Source organism: Podarcis vaucheri, assembly GCF_965113315.1.
Source record: "Podarcis vaucheri genome assembly, chromosome: 7".
Classification (NCBI taxonomy): Eukaryota; Metazoa; Chordata; class Lepidosauria; order Squamata; family Lacertidae; genus Podarcis; species Podarcis vaucheri.
Window position 1 is genome coordinate 18,081,363 of NC_138765.1, and position 14,906 is coordinate 18,096,268.

Consider the following 14,906-nt stretch of genomic DNA (forward strand, 5'->3'; position numbering starts at 1 on the left):
CAAAAAAAAAATATTGTAGAAATACTCTAAAGCATTTAGAAAGTGACAATGAACTTGAAGATGAGCCAGAAATCATTCTTCATTTTGCCTCAACATCAACTTAATTCATGTTTAGTTTGCCCAGCAATTATGGGCACATTGAACTTGTTCATTCCAAGCACTAGCCAATTGTTTTTGAGATTGTTATAGTCCATACAAGATTTTACCAGCTGCTGAGATAAAAATCCAAGTTTTTCCAGGTGTTGGAGGTGGCTGCACTGACAGCTACTAGCAGCTGCACTAAGAGATGGCTATGCATTGGCTATGCATCAAGCTGGGAGTCAGCAACACCAGCTCTTAGTTGTGGAATGAATTTAGCCCTCCTCAGAATGCAACTTTTCTGTAAAGCCTTACAGCCTTAAAGCCTTGGAGGTTGAAATGTTCCCCCACTGGCTGCCAACACAAATAAACAGACAAAGTAATATAGTTTTTATTGACAAATAGCAAAACACTGTCATGGTCTGGGTTACAGGCAGTCAGAGTCCTGGCTCGGTACGTGGGGACAGAGGTAGAGGATGGGAAGCAGGAATCAGCAGTCCAGGGGTCAGGAAACCAGGAGTCCGGAAACTGAAGCACAGCTAGGTGGGTAGTGTGTTGCTGTGGCAAAGAGCCAGAGGGAACTGATGGTCTTATATACCCCTCCTGGCCCCTGCCACCAGGTGCTATGAGTCTTCTGCCAAGCCTCCCCTGTGCGGCAGCACCTTGCCCTTCCAGGCCAAACTCAGGAAGGCCCCAATCCTGAAAAGCCCTACCAGTCACAGGGCCAGGCTCCTGCACGCACTCCTGACAAACACATTCCAACTCACTAGGTGTGACCAAGTATCTGTGCATTAATTACTCTCTACTCTCTCTGCTTATATCTGTGTTTTGGGTTCCAGAAAACTCTAACCAAATAAAGCTCTGTGTCCCCATTCATTATAATGAGGAATCAAATAATCCCCTTTTGGCCAAAGTGGGTGGAACTTCATGAGGAGAATTATGGCAACTGAGAAAGAGACTTGAGACAATATGGCAGCAGGGGCTCTAGAGCTAAGTGTTGCTAGAAAAATTTCAGTTTATTTAAGAACACGTTTCACTTGGGCTGTGCATCAGTTCCAGCCCAATCCAATTAATGAATTGGACTGGGCAAATTTGTATCAACATAGGATTGGGTCAGATTATGTTGAGGCAATCCTAGATCACACCAGATCAGGCCAGCCAACCCATCTTACTCACTATTCCATCTTTAAAAACAATTTATATATTTGTAATCACAACAACATAGGAACCTACCTGGACCATGAGATCATCTTCTGAGACCCTCCTTCGTGTGCCTCCTCCTCAAGAGGTCCAGAGTGTGGCAACACAAGAACAGGCCTTCTCTGCAGTGGCTCCCCATCTGTGGAATGCTCTCCCCAGGGAAGTTTGCCTGGTGCCTTCATTATACACCTATAGGCACTAGGCAAAATCATTTCTTTCCAACCAGGCCTTTGGCGGATCCGATGTACCATATTTTTTCTCTATAAGACTCACTTTTCCCCTCCTAAAAAGTAAGAGGAAATGTGTGTGCATCTTATGGAGCGAATGCAGGCTGCGCAGCTATCCCAGAAGCCAGAACAGCAAGAGGGATTGCTGCTTTCACTGCACAGCGATCCCTCTTGCTGTTCTGGCTTCTGAGATTCAGAATTTTTTTCCCCTGTTTTCCTCCTCCAAAAATTAGATGTGTCTTGTGGTCTGGTGCGTCTTATAGAGCAATAAATACAGTACATCCTATGCCCTTTTAAAATGTGTTTTTTGGGGGGTGGGGTATTGTTCTGTTTGTTTGTTTTTATTTGCTATCTTCTGGTTTTCTATCTTGATTTTATTCTGTGAAACGCCCTGAGACCTCCAAGTATAGGGCAGTATATTAATTCAATTAACAACAACAACAATGCCCAACACCATCCAAAATGACTCAGAGCAACAACAACGACAAAAAAATTATTATTTGTACCCTGCCCATCTGACTGGGTTGCGCCAACCAGCCTGGGCACCTTCCAACATATATGAAACAGCCCCTAGGAGTTGGCTGCCATGCAAGGGAGTCTCTCAAACGTGAATCTCCTGGAGAGGTGGAAGAAGGCAGCTCAAGTATACAGCCGGACAAGAGGGAAGGAAACATGGTGTCTACCTCAGTAATGAGCTCACGGAAACAAGCTCTGGAAATCTGGGGTTGCCATGCTGAGGGCAGAGTTTGATGCTCAGTTACATTCGTAAAAGCAAGCAATGCAAAACACTGGGAGACAGCAAATGTCTCTGCAGTGGCCTCTTGCTGAATAGGAGGAGCTGCTCGTATCCCCCCTCCCCTAGGGAGAAAATTTGGGGGGGCACACCTCGGGGTCTCATGGGGTTTACACTTGCCCAGCATGCTTCAGAGCAGGCCCCTCCCCCTGTGACAGCCTCTGATAACCACTTTAACAGCAGATTTAGGAGTCTATATGTGTTTCCCCTCCAAATATCATATTTGAGGGGCTCCCCCTCCCAAAAAAGTTGATGGGCATTGCCCTTGCCCTTGCAAGAAAGTAGCAGGAACACGATTCCTGCTGGGCTTGAGGATGGAGAGGGATCCAAGCAGCAGAGGTAACAGGACTGTGTGCTGGGGTGCCAACTTAAAATATGGGTGGAGGCAGATAAGCCTTGTTTCACCTCATAGATCACCCCATTTGAGTGGCAATGCCCATCACCTTGTCGGGAGCAGCCCCCCTCCAATATTTCAATATCTCAGCCCCTGGGAGCTGGCTCATATAACTGCGCAAGTCATTCTCATGCTCCCCAGCTCCTTTCCCTCTTTCACCCATCGCAGCTCAGCTCTGCATGCAGAAATGGTGCCCAGGCACTTCTGATTAAAGAGGCTGCTGAATCACTTTTGAGAATTGTACTTCTGTGAAGGGAATAGGGGCCTCCTAACAACTCTCAGCGGACGCGGGTGGCGCTGTGGGTAAAAGCCTCAGTGCCTAGGGCTTGCCGATCGAAAGGTCGGTGGTTCGAATCCCCACGGCGGGGTGTGCTCCCGTTGCTTGGTCCCAGTGCCTGCCAACCTAGCAGTTCGAAAGCACCTCCGGGTGCAAGTAGATAAATAGGGACCGCTTACTGGCGGGAAGGTGAACGGCGTTTCCGTGTGCTGCACTGGCTCACCAGATGCGGCTTTGTCACACTGGCCACATGACCCGGAAGTGTCTCCGGACAGCGCTGGCCCCCGGCCTCTTAAGTGAGATGGGCGCACAACCCTAGAGTCTGTCAAGACTGGCCCGTACGGGCAGGGGTACCTTTACCTTTAACAACTCTCAGCACCTTTAACTAACTACCATTCCTAGAATTCTTTGGGGAAAGCCATAACTGTGGTATCCTAGGCATAGGGCTCCTGCTTTTACCCCACACCATCCCATATCCCTGTGGGGTTTCTTCAGTTTTTCTGCCCTTTGGAGCCAGCCATGTGGGGATCACACTGCATCAAAACTCAGGAGAAATGGGATGACATGATACAAAGACTCCAAACAGATTCGTTCTTTTGACTGTTGGGGAAAACTTCCTTTGCATTCTCCTCCTCTACTTTCAGGCTGGAGAAATTTCTGCTTCCTTTTTCTCTCTGTCATGACCCAGCACAGTCCAAGAAATTATTTACAAGGAGGAGGTACTAGGGTGAACTCATTTAGGTTTCCTTTTCTCAGAAATCACCTGTTTGAGCAGAGCTGTGTGCTGGTCAAGGGTGGGGGAGAGGAAAACTTGGAAACAGGTTGTAATTTCTGCTCCAAGATAACAAAAAGCTGCAGCTCCCTTCCCCTTTCTAAGATTAAGCAGGATAAATAAATAATCAGCAACGGAGCTGATAATATAATTTATTATAAATGCTCTGTTGCTGAGCAGTACATGATTGCATCAGTTTATTATTTTTTTATCATGTCTCAGAGATTAAACGACTCATAGTGATAGGAGCATTCTGCCATAGGGAACTTTATTAGCGCCAGCCATTTCTGAACTCTTACCGCAGTACAGTGTGTCAAACGATTTGAGATTAAAATTGCCAATGCTGGCACTGAGAGTGTGGGACAAGAAATTCTTGCTGTAGACGCTTCTCAGATGGCTTTGCAGGTGCAGCTGCTACCTGCCTGCCTGGTCTGCACTGAGAGGGAGTCGGAGGGTGGGGTGGCGAACAGCTTCAGCTCCCAAGGCTGAAGGAAGCTGGAGGACAAGCTGGGGGAAGGGAAGGCGAGTCTCTCTGCGTGAGGCTGTAGAAACCCTTGAAGGAACCCGTGCCTGGTGCCCCCCTGCATGATGTCCTCTAAGGCTGAGGGTGTCAGATAAGACACAGGCTTTGCTGTCAGTCTAGGATCACTCTGAGGAGAGTTTGGTGTCCTTCCTGCCTGCCTGGTTTGCAAAGCCAGCTTCTCATGCGGGCTCAATAGCTGCTCTTCACCCTGCAGAATCTTAGAACTTTTCCAAAAAACAAACAAACTATTTTTTCCTCATGTGCAATTCTGTAATTTGAAGCCATTTGAGGCCCTACCCTGCAGAGCAGAAGAAAACAAACTTATTCCCTCTTCTGTGTCAGATATTTGAAGATGGCTATCGTATCTCCTCTCAATCTCCTCTTTTCCAGGCTAAACTTACCCAGCTCCTTCAACCGTTCCTCATAAGGCTTTGATTGGTCGCCCTCCTCTGTACTCGTTCCAGCTTGTCAATATCCTTCTTCTGAAGGATATGAGGAGCTTCCAGCTTCAACATCACTGTCTGCATCATGTTTTCTCCTCACCCAAGCAAATGACTTGCACACCTTCCCTGCTGGTAGCAACTTTCCAGAGCAGATTTTAGAGATGTGGGGGAGATGAGAGGAAAAAGAGGACAGGGACTCCTGCCCCATTAACATTTGTGTAGAAGGGGGAATGTCAGCATGTATTTCTTTCAGTGTAGGGGGAGATCTGCGGGAAGTGGAAAAATTTATTATTTTCAGTTTCTCTCAGTTTCTCATTTTTCCAGTATTTAAGTTCAGCTCTTCCCATCTCCATATCAGCTGGTTATTTCCTTTTTAAAAAAAGTTCTCATGAAAATTCATCAGGACTTCTATTTATTATGATTATAATTATTATTATTATCTTCCCCAAAAGGCAGTGTACAAAATGCAATGAACACAGCTGAAAAGTAGTTAAAAACAACCCAGAAAAAAAGTTAATATGTTTTCAAACAATGCAGTCACACTCAAAGCCCTGCTCTGAATTACAGAAGATATACCCAAATATCAGGAGTGGCAGATTTTATCCTGCCTGCATGATTGCCCTCATTTGCACTGCTTAATAGGGGCCAGAGAGTACACAAAGCTTTGTTACCATCGATGTTAGATACCACCTTTCTTGTGATGGGTTTTTAAAGCAATAAATACATCATGGTACAAATGTTGCCACTGTTACATCAACGAGTTCATGAGCTGCAAGCATCCACGCTACGAAGAAAGCATGATGGAACAACACTGTTTATTTTGCAGCATTTATGTCCTGCATAATTGCAATAAACCTCAAGGCAGTTGAGACAGGCGATAGTACCCGTCCCGTCCTGCTTCTTTGCAGGTTCCAAAACATTTCGCGCCGCTCCTGAAATTTCTTCCGTCTTTTGCAAAGACTCCAATCTACACGGCAGTAGTAGGAGAGCCGAGCTCTGGAAAGTCATAGGGTCGTAGAATTGCAGATCTGGAAGGGAACCCAAGGGTCATCTAGATCAACCCTCTGAAATCAGTGCCATGTGGAGCTTAAGTGCAGAAAACGCGGGAGCTGCTGAGACGGGCACAGAGGCAACTACCGCAGAGGTAAAGGATTAACCATCTCGGATGCTTCAAGTTTCACGAGTGAGCCTTTGGGACCTTCCCATTTAATGGCAGCTGCACCGCTGTCAATCAGGCTGCTTGGAGCTCCCTCTAGCGGGGAATGCGGCTCTGCCTCTGCGTTGCAATCTCGTCCTAGCTCGTACTTTCGCTTTCTTCTTTGCTTTTGGTAGAGCGACGATCGGGCGGGAGAGGGAATAAAAGCGAGAGAGAGAGAGAGAGAGAGAGAGAGAGAGAGAGAGAGAGAGAGTTGGACGGAGAAAAGTCTAAGAGACAAGCAAGCAAAGTCTCCGAAGAGAGGACTGAGCTTTACTACAAAAAAAATCTCCTGGGGCTGATGATTTCCGTGTTTTTTGTGTTTTTTCTAAGCGTGTCTGCGTTAAAGGAGACTCTGAGCTCATTGCTATGCGGGGGCGGCAGAATCGTTTATTTTTACTCTTGATGATGTTGGAGAAGGCTGCCGTTCTTCCCCGCTGCAAAGGGCATAAATAACATGCCATCACCAGGAAGCAAGCAGAGCTGGTGCTACTCTAAGAGTTGTTATATCCTGTGTGGATTTTCATAGAATCATAGAATCATAGAGTTGGAAGAGACCACAAGGGCCATCGAGTCCAACCCCCTGCCAAGCAGGAAACACCATCAGAGCACTCCTGACATATGGTTGTCAAGCCTCTGCTTAAAGTAAAGGTAAAGGTAAAGGTGCCCCTGCCCGAACGGGCCAGTCTTGACAGACTCTGGGGTTTGTGCGCCCATCTCACTCAAGAGGCCGGGGGCCAGCGCTGTCCGGAGACACTTCCGGGTCACGTGGCCAGCGTGACAAAGCTGCATCTGGCGAGCCAGCGCAGCACACGGAACGCCGTTTACCTTCCCGCTGGTAAGCGGTACCTATTTATCTACTTGCACCCGGGGGTGCTTTTGAACTGCTAGGTTGGCAGGCGCTGGGACCGAGCAGCGGGAGCGCACCCCACCGTGGGGATTCGAACCACCGACCTTTCGATCGGCAAGCCCTAGGTGCTGAGGCTTTTACCCACAGCGCCACCCGCGTCCCCTGCTTAAAGTAACTGCTCTGAAATCAACGCGGGTCTCCCTTTCGAGCGATGACATGTGCTCATTCATCATTCCTCTCTGCAGCTGCTACGAGGCTGCTGCCCTCCTACTCCTCTCGTCTCCTGCCTCTTTCCCTATTTGGGTTTGGCAGAGTGGAGCGGGGAGCTCTTTGGAAGCAGGCAGAGCCTTAGCGAGGTGATCTGGCGCCCCTGGCAGAACCGTCCAGATTGCGCCCCCCAGGCCACGGACAAATTAGCTCTGCTCAGTGGCGTAGCGTGGGGGGTGCAAGGGGGGCCGGCCGCACCGGGTGCAACATCTGGGGGGGCGCTCGCTGCCTCCGGAGTCGCCAAAGAGCCTCGGGCGCAGGCTGTAGCAGAGCCCCATGTCTCGCGGAAGCGACGAGCTGGCAGCGGCTCTCAGCGCTCGCTGCGGTCCCCGCGCGTCAGGGCCGCGGAGGGTGCGCCAGGCAGCCCCTCCTCACAGTCCCGCCGCCATGTTGCATTTTCCTCGCCTCTCTGCCCTCCTCCTCCTCCGGGCAAGCGGCGTCGTTTGGGCGGCAGCGCCAGCGGCAACTCGCCTCAGATCACCTGATGTGGCAGGTTAGGGGTTAGGGGGTGCAAATTACTTGCCTTGCCCTGGGTTAGGGGGCGCAAATTACTTGCCTTGCCCCGGGTGCTGACAACCCACGCTACGCCGCTGGCTCTGCTTTGCCTCTCTCCTCCACCCATTCAATTCCTCACGCACTTCCCCTTGTAATGAATTCTTTCACAGAAAAGCCAATATTTAATTTATTATTTCTTAATAAAAGGTTTCAGCAAAGAAAATGGCATTTTGATGTGAGTTGACAGGTGTGTTTTTTAATGTACCGTAATTCAGTTGCAAAACAATACACAGATAGGCCTAAATGGAACGTACAAACCGTATCATACGGATTTGTTCCACAATGATAACTTTCTGGAGGTGTTGGAGATCGTATACTTACTCTCTCTCTCAGTGGCGTAGCGTGGGTTGTCAGCACCCGGGGCAAGGCAAGTAATTTGCGCCCCCTAACCCGTGGACTTGCGCCCCCTAACCCATGGATTTGCGCCCCCTAACCGGTGGATTTGTGCCCCCTAACCCTAACCCCCAGGTGTTGCGCCCGGTGCGGCCGGCCCCCCCTGCACCCTCCACGCTATGCCACTGTGCTCTCTCTCTCTCACACACACACACACACAGTCCATAGCCCACCTCCCTTACCCCCGCAATCCCAGATCTCTCCACTGGTGCACACAGCCCTCCCTTCCAGGCTGCTCTTCGCCCGCATACCCAACAAACACCTGGAGCAGGGAGGGAGAGAGCGAGAGGGAGACCTCATTCATTAGCCCCTCCCGCTCGTTTCCCGACTCTTCTCTCACCTTGGATGCCAGGATCAGAAGGAAAAGGGCTCCCATCCCATTCTCTCCCTCGCTCCCTCCCTGAAGGGAAGATGGTGGGGTGGGGGGAGAGAGAGAAAGGACCCAACTTCCGGTCAACTTTCCAATCTGAACCCTGCTCTGCGCTCCCCCCCCACTTGTTTGTTTCGAAGGTTTTTGACCCCCTCACTTTCCTCTCCCAACTCCCCCCACCCTTTCCTCTCCCAGCAACACCAACAAGAAATCTCAGCAGCCCCCCCCAGGTGATTTCCAGACATGAGCGTGAGGAAAAGGTCCCTCACTCCTAAAAAACCTCAGAGGGGGAGAGAGAAGGGGAAAGAGGGGTCACAAGGTGAGGAATTTGTGTCTGCTCCTTCCACAGCTTGGGGAGAAGGAGGGGGAGGCTGTCCCCAATCTGAGAAGAGAAACCATTTCGTTGGAAAGCTGATACATTGGTACCTTGGTTTGCCACCATTTTGGATTACAACCACGTCAAACCCGGAAGTGCGTGCCCTTTTTTTGAATTGCAACCATTGGGGGGGGGGAGGCCCCATTGGCGAAAGCGCGCCTTGGGTTACAACCTGTTTTGGTTTACAACTGGACCTCTGGAACGGATTATGTTTGTAAACCAAGGTACCATTGTAATGTGCAGCTTGCGGGAGGGGGGGGAAGTGGGTGGGGAATTTAGACACATAAGGGGAATCTGGTTATGAATTACTTAAATCAGTGGTTTTCAACCAGTGAGGCGTGGCACCCTGGGGTGCCTTGAATGAAGGTCAGGGGTGCCGTGGGCAACACTGGCCTGCATCCCTCTTCCTTCCCTCCCTCCCTCCTTCAAAGGCTTGCACAGCTGTTTGTTGCTGGATCCCTGGCTACAAGCTCCCCAGGTGAGTGTGCCTCTGGGGCTGGCCAGGGGGTGCCAGTTTCCAGGAGCTGAAAGGGGCCTTAGAGTAAGCAGGCAAGGGAGCGAGGGAGCCCAGCCAGCCAGACCACCAGCCCTTGCTGTTGGGAATGGACAGACAAGTCCCAGGTCCCTGTGGGGCAGTGTGAGGAGGCACCTCTACTGAAGGCAGTGGGGTGACAGCTCTGAGAGGACAGGCAGCAGCAGTGGCTGCCAGAAGACTCCCGAGGAGAGGGGAGAGGAGGCTGAGGGAAGACTTCACAAGGGGGGGGGCTGTTTGAAAAAGGGTGAGAGGCTGCCAACTCTGCAGGCAAGGGGTGACATAACTGGGCTCCTGAGCCCCACAGGGGAGCTGCAGAAAGAAGGTACTTGGTCAAAGGAGCTGGGGACTCAAAAAGGTTGAAAACCTCAAGACTTCCGGGGTGGCGCCATCGGCAATGGCAGACTCCCTCAGAACTGGAGGGACCAGCTCCGCGCGAAACGGGTCCTTTCCGCTACGGCGAAGCGGGGACCCTTCTAGAAATCACAGGCGGATGAAGCCTGTGACCGTGGAACTCGGCGGGCACCCTTAGCGCCCCCCAACCCGCAAAGGAACCCACTAATGTGCTCCGAAGCGAAGAGGGGGAAGTGGCACGGTGCTGTGAGTCAATTGCTTTTTTCCGTGGAGCGAAGCCGCATAGCCATTGCCGGAGAGCGCTGCCTTTTTCCTGGGACAATTTGGCATCCAAAATAATCACCCGTGAGTACTTAAACATTGAACAATTGGACTTTAAATAAGAACTGGCGAGCAGAAAGGAATTGGACTTAAAAATTTACCTTAATTTGGTACTGAAACGGGAAGGTCTAAACAGGAAGTCAGCCTTCCGTTTCCTTGTAGTCAGAATAAAGCAAAGACAACGTAAACTAGAGCTTAGAAAATCGCTTTTAAAGGATTGGCTTTCATCATTTAAAATTGTTGAACCCCCCTTCGGTAGCAGGAGAAGAAGGGGGATCTTTTTTGGACTGTTTAAACCTGCCGAAGTGAGTTTAAAGCAAAGTAACTTTCCACTGCCCTGATCCTGGAGCGGGGTGTCAGAATTGACGTTTGAAGCTCATTGACCAGAGACAAATGTTTTTGACAGATAGCTAAAAGAAGAGTAACATTGTGATTCCATTGTTTCCTTTCGCATTTTAAAGGAACAAGTATGGCCAAATAACTTAAAAAGAAACTTTGTTGCTATTGTCCTTAAAAGAAAGAACAACCAGAAGTTTTCCACCTAGAGGGGGACTGTGAAACTGTAACTAATTCCAGGGAGCTTGCAGCTGCCACAGATTACAACCGTGGGAAAGTACTTGTGACCTTGCAGGACAATGGTTTCAGAAGCACTGTTGTGTGCTCTCTGTAATATAAATGCCCTATTGGATCAGTTAAGTCAGAAGACGGATTTGATGACTAATGCGGCCAGAACTTTTGAACAGGTAGTGGGAAACTATATGGAGCCCACCCAGGAACTAAAACAGGAGTGTGCCATGACAGAACAGCTGAGAGAAGAGGATGTTGCTGAATCTTGGGCGCCAGAGATGGAGGGAGCTGCGGCCCAGCAGGAGCATGAATTTTTGGATTTGATAAATGAACTTGGAAAAAGCCAGATTTGGAAAGATAAAGTTTGGCTTGGCTTGGAAATGGGGGGTTGGATAGACCCCCCCCTATGCAGGGAGGTTTGGACTTTTCGAGTCTGGCAATGGGCCGTCAGATGTTTGGAGCTGTGGGGGCTCTCAATTTTGCAGGGAATCTGAAACACGTCTTTAAATACCACATGGAGTCTAGTCTGGACTATGGAAAAGGGGCTGATCTGTTGAAAAGGGCCAAAAACATTACTAAGCTGGAGTTCCCACGAGTGAAAGCAAAATATGAAGAAGAGCTGCGGGAGGGACATGGAAGAGACTTGAGGGCCTCGGATATAAGATTACCAGGTTAATGTGCTAGATCAATGGGATAAAAAGGAATGACAAAACCCGGGACCAGGAGAAAGGGACGCTGGATGAAGATTGGATTGTTCTTATTTTTTTATCATTAGGATTGTTTTATAAAATTGACGAATGTTAGAAAAATGTTGAAATGAAATTACTTGGCTCTTGTAAAAATGTTTAAAGAATTAGGTAAGAATGTTATGGTTATGAGAAGTTGGTAAAAATAAGATTTAAGTCTTAAGCTTTAAGGTTTTCTATAAGATAAGATGAAAATAGATTAAGGTAATGTAATGACAGAATACTATGAATTATGGAAAGGATTTGCTGCGATAACTATTAATCAGGATACAAGAAAAGGGAGGAGGTCAAAGAAAGAAGGTAATGAAAGTGGAGAATTTGAGAATGATGGTTCTATTTTTTCTTTTTTTCTGGTTTGTCTTTTTTCTTTGTAATTTTTTTAAAAAAAATTCAATAAATATCATTAAAAAAAAAAACACCTAAAAGGTTGGAAACCTCTGACTTCAATGACAAGCAGGGGCAGAATTTACATACAGTGTCTAAAGGTAGGATGCGCTCTTAAAACATACTCAAATAAAACTGCCCCAACCCCTTCTTCTTTTTGACCAGACCCCCCTCTTCTGCACCTTCAGACCGATAACTCTTCGTTGCATCTTTCTAAAAACATGTAAGGTTTAATCATCAGTGTAATGGGCACAGCCTCCCTCCCCAACCTAAAAAAAAAAGATTAAAAATCAGGAAGTGCAGTTTCTTAAAATGCTGAGAGTCCCCTTCCTCATGTCCCTCTCTATATTCAGGGCTCTTGGACTCTGCTCCTGTGTCCTGGGCTGGCTAAATGCAGAGGATTGGGGTGAGGCAGCAGTTGGGGAACCCCCAAGGGAGCCCCCAGGGGAAGAAGTCTCAGAGCCAGGGGATTGTGGGTAGGATGGAGATGAGTGGTCAGAGCGAGAAGTGGGAGCAGACTGGGAGGAGGAGGAGATGTCAGAAGCTGAAGAGGCAACAGGGTTTAGTGAGCAGGAAGAGTCTGTGGCAGAGAGCGGTCCAGAATCAGAGGCAGAAGTGGAGGGGGGTCAAGAGGCAGAGTAGAGACAGGGAATCTCCCCCTTGTGGTGTAACCAGTTCCACCACCCTGGTCTCCTAGAACATGAAGAGGAATGAAGAGGGCAGAGCAATGAAAGACAAGACGAAAGAACCTCAGGTTGCTGGGGAAGAAGGAGCCTTAGAGAGCGGGGGATGTGGGGACCTGCAGTCCTCACAACAGCTGCATTGGGACAAGAGATACTGGGAAGAGTTGCTGTGTTCACTCGGCCTGCACTGTTTGGTTTTCTTTGAGTAAAGAGTTAACTTCACTGACAATGGGAGTTTTATTGCTCACCAACTCCAGCTCCTCATGTCCCATGACCTTTGGGCATCTTATCCTTGTGCTCACTTCTGAATTATGGGATGTGATGGGATTCATACCTTCTACCTATAAAGCTTTGTTGCTTGGCAAATGATAATAATATTGCCGAAACTGGAAATTTTACGGAGGACATGCCACTAATGAATGCTTCTAGTAAGGCCGGTCGCTTAACATTTTCCTGCTTCCTTTCCCTGCAGTGCACTGAGATCCACAGTGGTGGAAGACTTCGAGGTAGCCATTTCTCAGGGCCAATTAGCAGGTGTTGTGTCGCACGTGCTGGCAAAACCACTGCCCTTTTTCAACAGCACTCCGCTCCACATTGCCGTAGTAGGAGAGCCCGGCTCCGGGAAGTCCTCCTTCATCAATGCCATGCTGGGTCTTTGCGCCAATGACCCACGTGCCGCTGCGACTGGCATACAGATGACGACAGTGCAAGTCAAGGATTACCCACACCCGACACTTCCGCAAGTGATCCTTTGGGACCACCCCGGAAGGGGAATGGCAACTTTTGGGGAGGACAAATTTGAGAAGGTCAATTTGAATCACTTTGATTTCTTCGTCATCGTCGGCTCCCAGCGCTTCCACTCCACCCATTCTGACCTGGTCCATGAGATCCAAGATATGGGCAAGAGCTTCTACTTTGTGCGCACCAAAGCATACCTGGATCTGTCGGCCGCCAAGAGGCAACAGCCATCTGACTACAATGAGAAGAAGGTCCTCTTGCACATCCAGGAGGACTGCAAAGAGTGCTTGATAAGAGAAGGAGTGAGGGACCCACAAGTCTTCATTGTATCCAACTGGGAAGCCGACTGCTTTGACTTCCCCCTCCTGCAGGAAACACTGAAGAACGATCTCTTGCGGCTGAAGAGGCAAGCCTTTCTGCTCCACTTCCCTAGCATCTTCCTGCCTATCTTAGAGAAAAAGAAAACCACTGTGGAAGAGAAGATTTGGACCAAAAGGTTTTGTTTGCTGGTCGCTCTTGGAAGCCCAGTTCCCTTCCTTCTTCCCATATTTCTGTTTAGTAAGTTCCGCTCCTGGTGCTTCCTGGACTTTGGCCTGGATGATCCATCCCTTGCAGCTCTGGCCCAGCGTGTTGGAAAGACAAGCACAGCCCTTAAAGCAGCAATGCAGTCCCTGGGAATGTTCTCTGCCATTTTATGGGTGCTGCCAGACTTGGTGGGACTCTCAGTGATGGCTTATGAATATCACTGCTGGGAGCATTTCCCCATCTTTGGCTGCCTTCTGTCCGGAGGGATTTCGCTTCCTCACACCTACTTCATGCTGCAGAAATGCATATCTGGTGCTGCTGATGACATCCAGAGGCTTCTGTCCAAAGCTCTTGAGGCAGAGCGGAAAAAGTCCATTTAGCAGCAAACAGATGCACTAGGATGACTAAATGCTTCATATATAGAATCTGGAAAATTAGACATGTTTCCATTTTTAAAATAACCACCACCAAAAGACATTAAAAGAATAATAATCAGATGATCAGGTTTTTTATTTTTAACATTCCATAAATCTTAGGCTTCTATTTTTTTTAAAAAAACCCTAAGTGAAATAATCTGAATGCCAGCATAATACCCCTTCAGTTACTTTTTTAAATTAGTATCTCTATCCAATGTCTAAGAATTAAGACCAATGCCAAAAGCAGACTTGGGGACAAACTGACTTTTTCCTCTTCATTATTCTTTCAGTCCATGAATGAATTGCTCTGTATATGATGCCAGACTAGAAAAAACTAGTGACCTCTGTGAACCTGCTTGCAAGGATGGTCTCAAGTTATAATTTATGCAGGCTGCAGCATTCTCTCTCTCTCTCTCTCTCTCTCTCTCTCTCTCTCTCTCTCTCTATATATATATATATATATATATATATATATATGCTTTCGTAGATTTCATAGATAGGAACTCAAACACCAGACTCTGCTCTGTTCCAGTAACAAGAAGCCGAAAGCACCAGCCTGAAGATGACGAGTGAGACCTCGTCGAAACGTCGCACAGACACCCCGACTCTTACACGGGAAGACACCCGAAGACACCAAAACCTGCATATATATATATATATATATATATATATATATATATATATATGCTGCATTTGCTTTTTACTTTAGGAACAGGAGTTAGCTCTGTATCACAAGCACCATGCAACATCTCTTTCAGATTGTTCTTTCCCTCAGACACACTCAAACTGAAGGAGGGCATTCAGCTAGACAGGAGCCTCCACATTTGTGAAATAGAAAATTGAGGTAATTTTAATCTGTTCTAGTATTTAAACTCTTGCATATCTTAAAGCACGACTGTAATTGTTTCCTGGTTTTATTGTTTTATC

General features: G+C 48.1%; 3 protein-coding genes across 5 annotated transcripts in view; all 3 read left to right on the plus strand.

Moving 5' to 3' along the window:
* The window catches only part of LOC309537188 (interferon-inducible GTPase 5-like), an 84,043-nt gene that overhangs the window by 47,875 nt on the left and 21,262 nt on the right, over nucleotides 1–14,906 (plus strand). The gene's annotated exons all lie outside the window — the stretch shown is intronic.
* LOC309537163 (interferon-inducible GTPase 5-like) overlaps nucleotides 1–14,906 on the plus strand; it is an 81,844-nt gene that overhangs the window by 34,868 nt on the left and 32,070 nt on the right. Inside the window, exon 1 of one of the 2 annotated variants that reach the window (XM_082231771.1) lies at nucleotides 5,582–5,851. The exons of the other annotated variant lie outside the window; for it this stretch is intronic. Within the exon in view, the coding sequence (XP_082087897.1) occupies nucleotides 5,786–5,851 (66 nt within the window). The 5' untranslated portion in view covers nucleotides 5,582–5,785. Of the gene's footprint in view, nucleotides 1–5,581; nucleotides 5,852–14,906 lie in introns of those variants that run through there. 2 annotated transcript variants of the gene reach the window in all.
* Nucleotides 6,291–14,410, plus strand: LOC309537230 (interferon-inducible GTPase 5-like). Of its 2 annotated transcripts, none has more exons than XM_082231926.1 (2): nucleotides 6,291–6,405; nucleotides 12,773–14,410. In XM_082231926.1, exon 2 carries the CDS (start codon nucleotides 12,945–12,947, stop codon nucleotides 13,941–13,943), a length of 999 nt encoding a protein of 332 aa, XP_082088052.1. In that variant the 5' UTR covers nucleotides 6,291–6,405; nucleotides 12,773–12,944; the 3' UTR covers nucleotides 13,944–14,410. The 2 variants fall into 2 exon arrangements, with proteins under 2 accessions (XP_082088052.1, XP_082088051.1); XM_082231925.1 differs by lacking the exon at nucleotides 6,291–6,405 and adding an exon at nucleotides 8,717–8,808.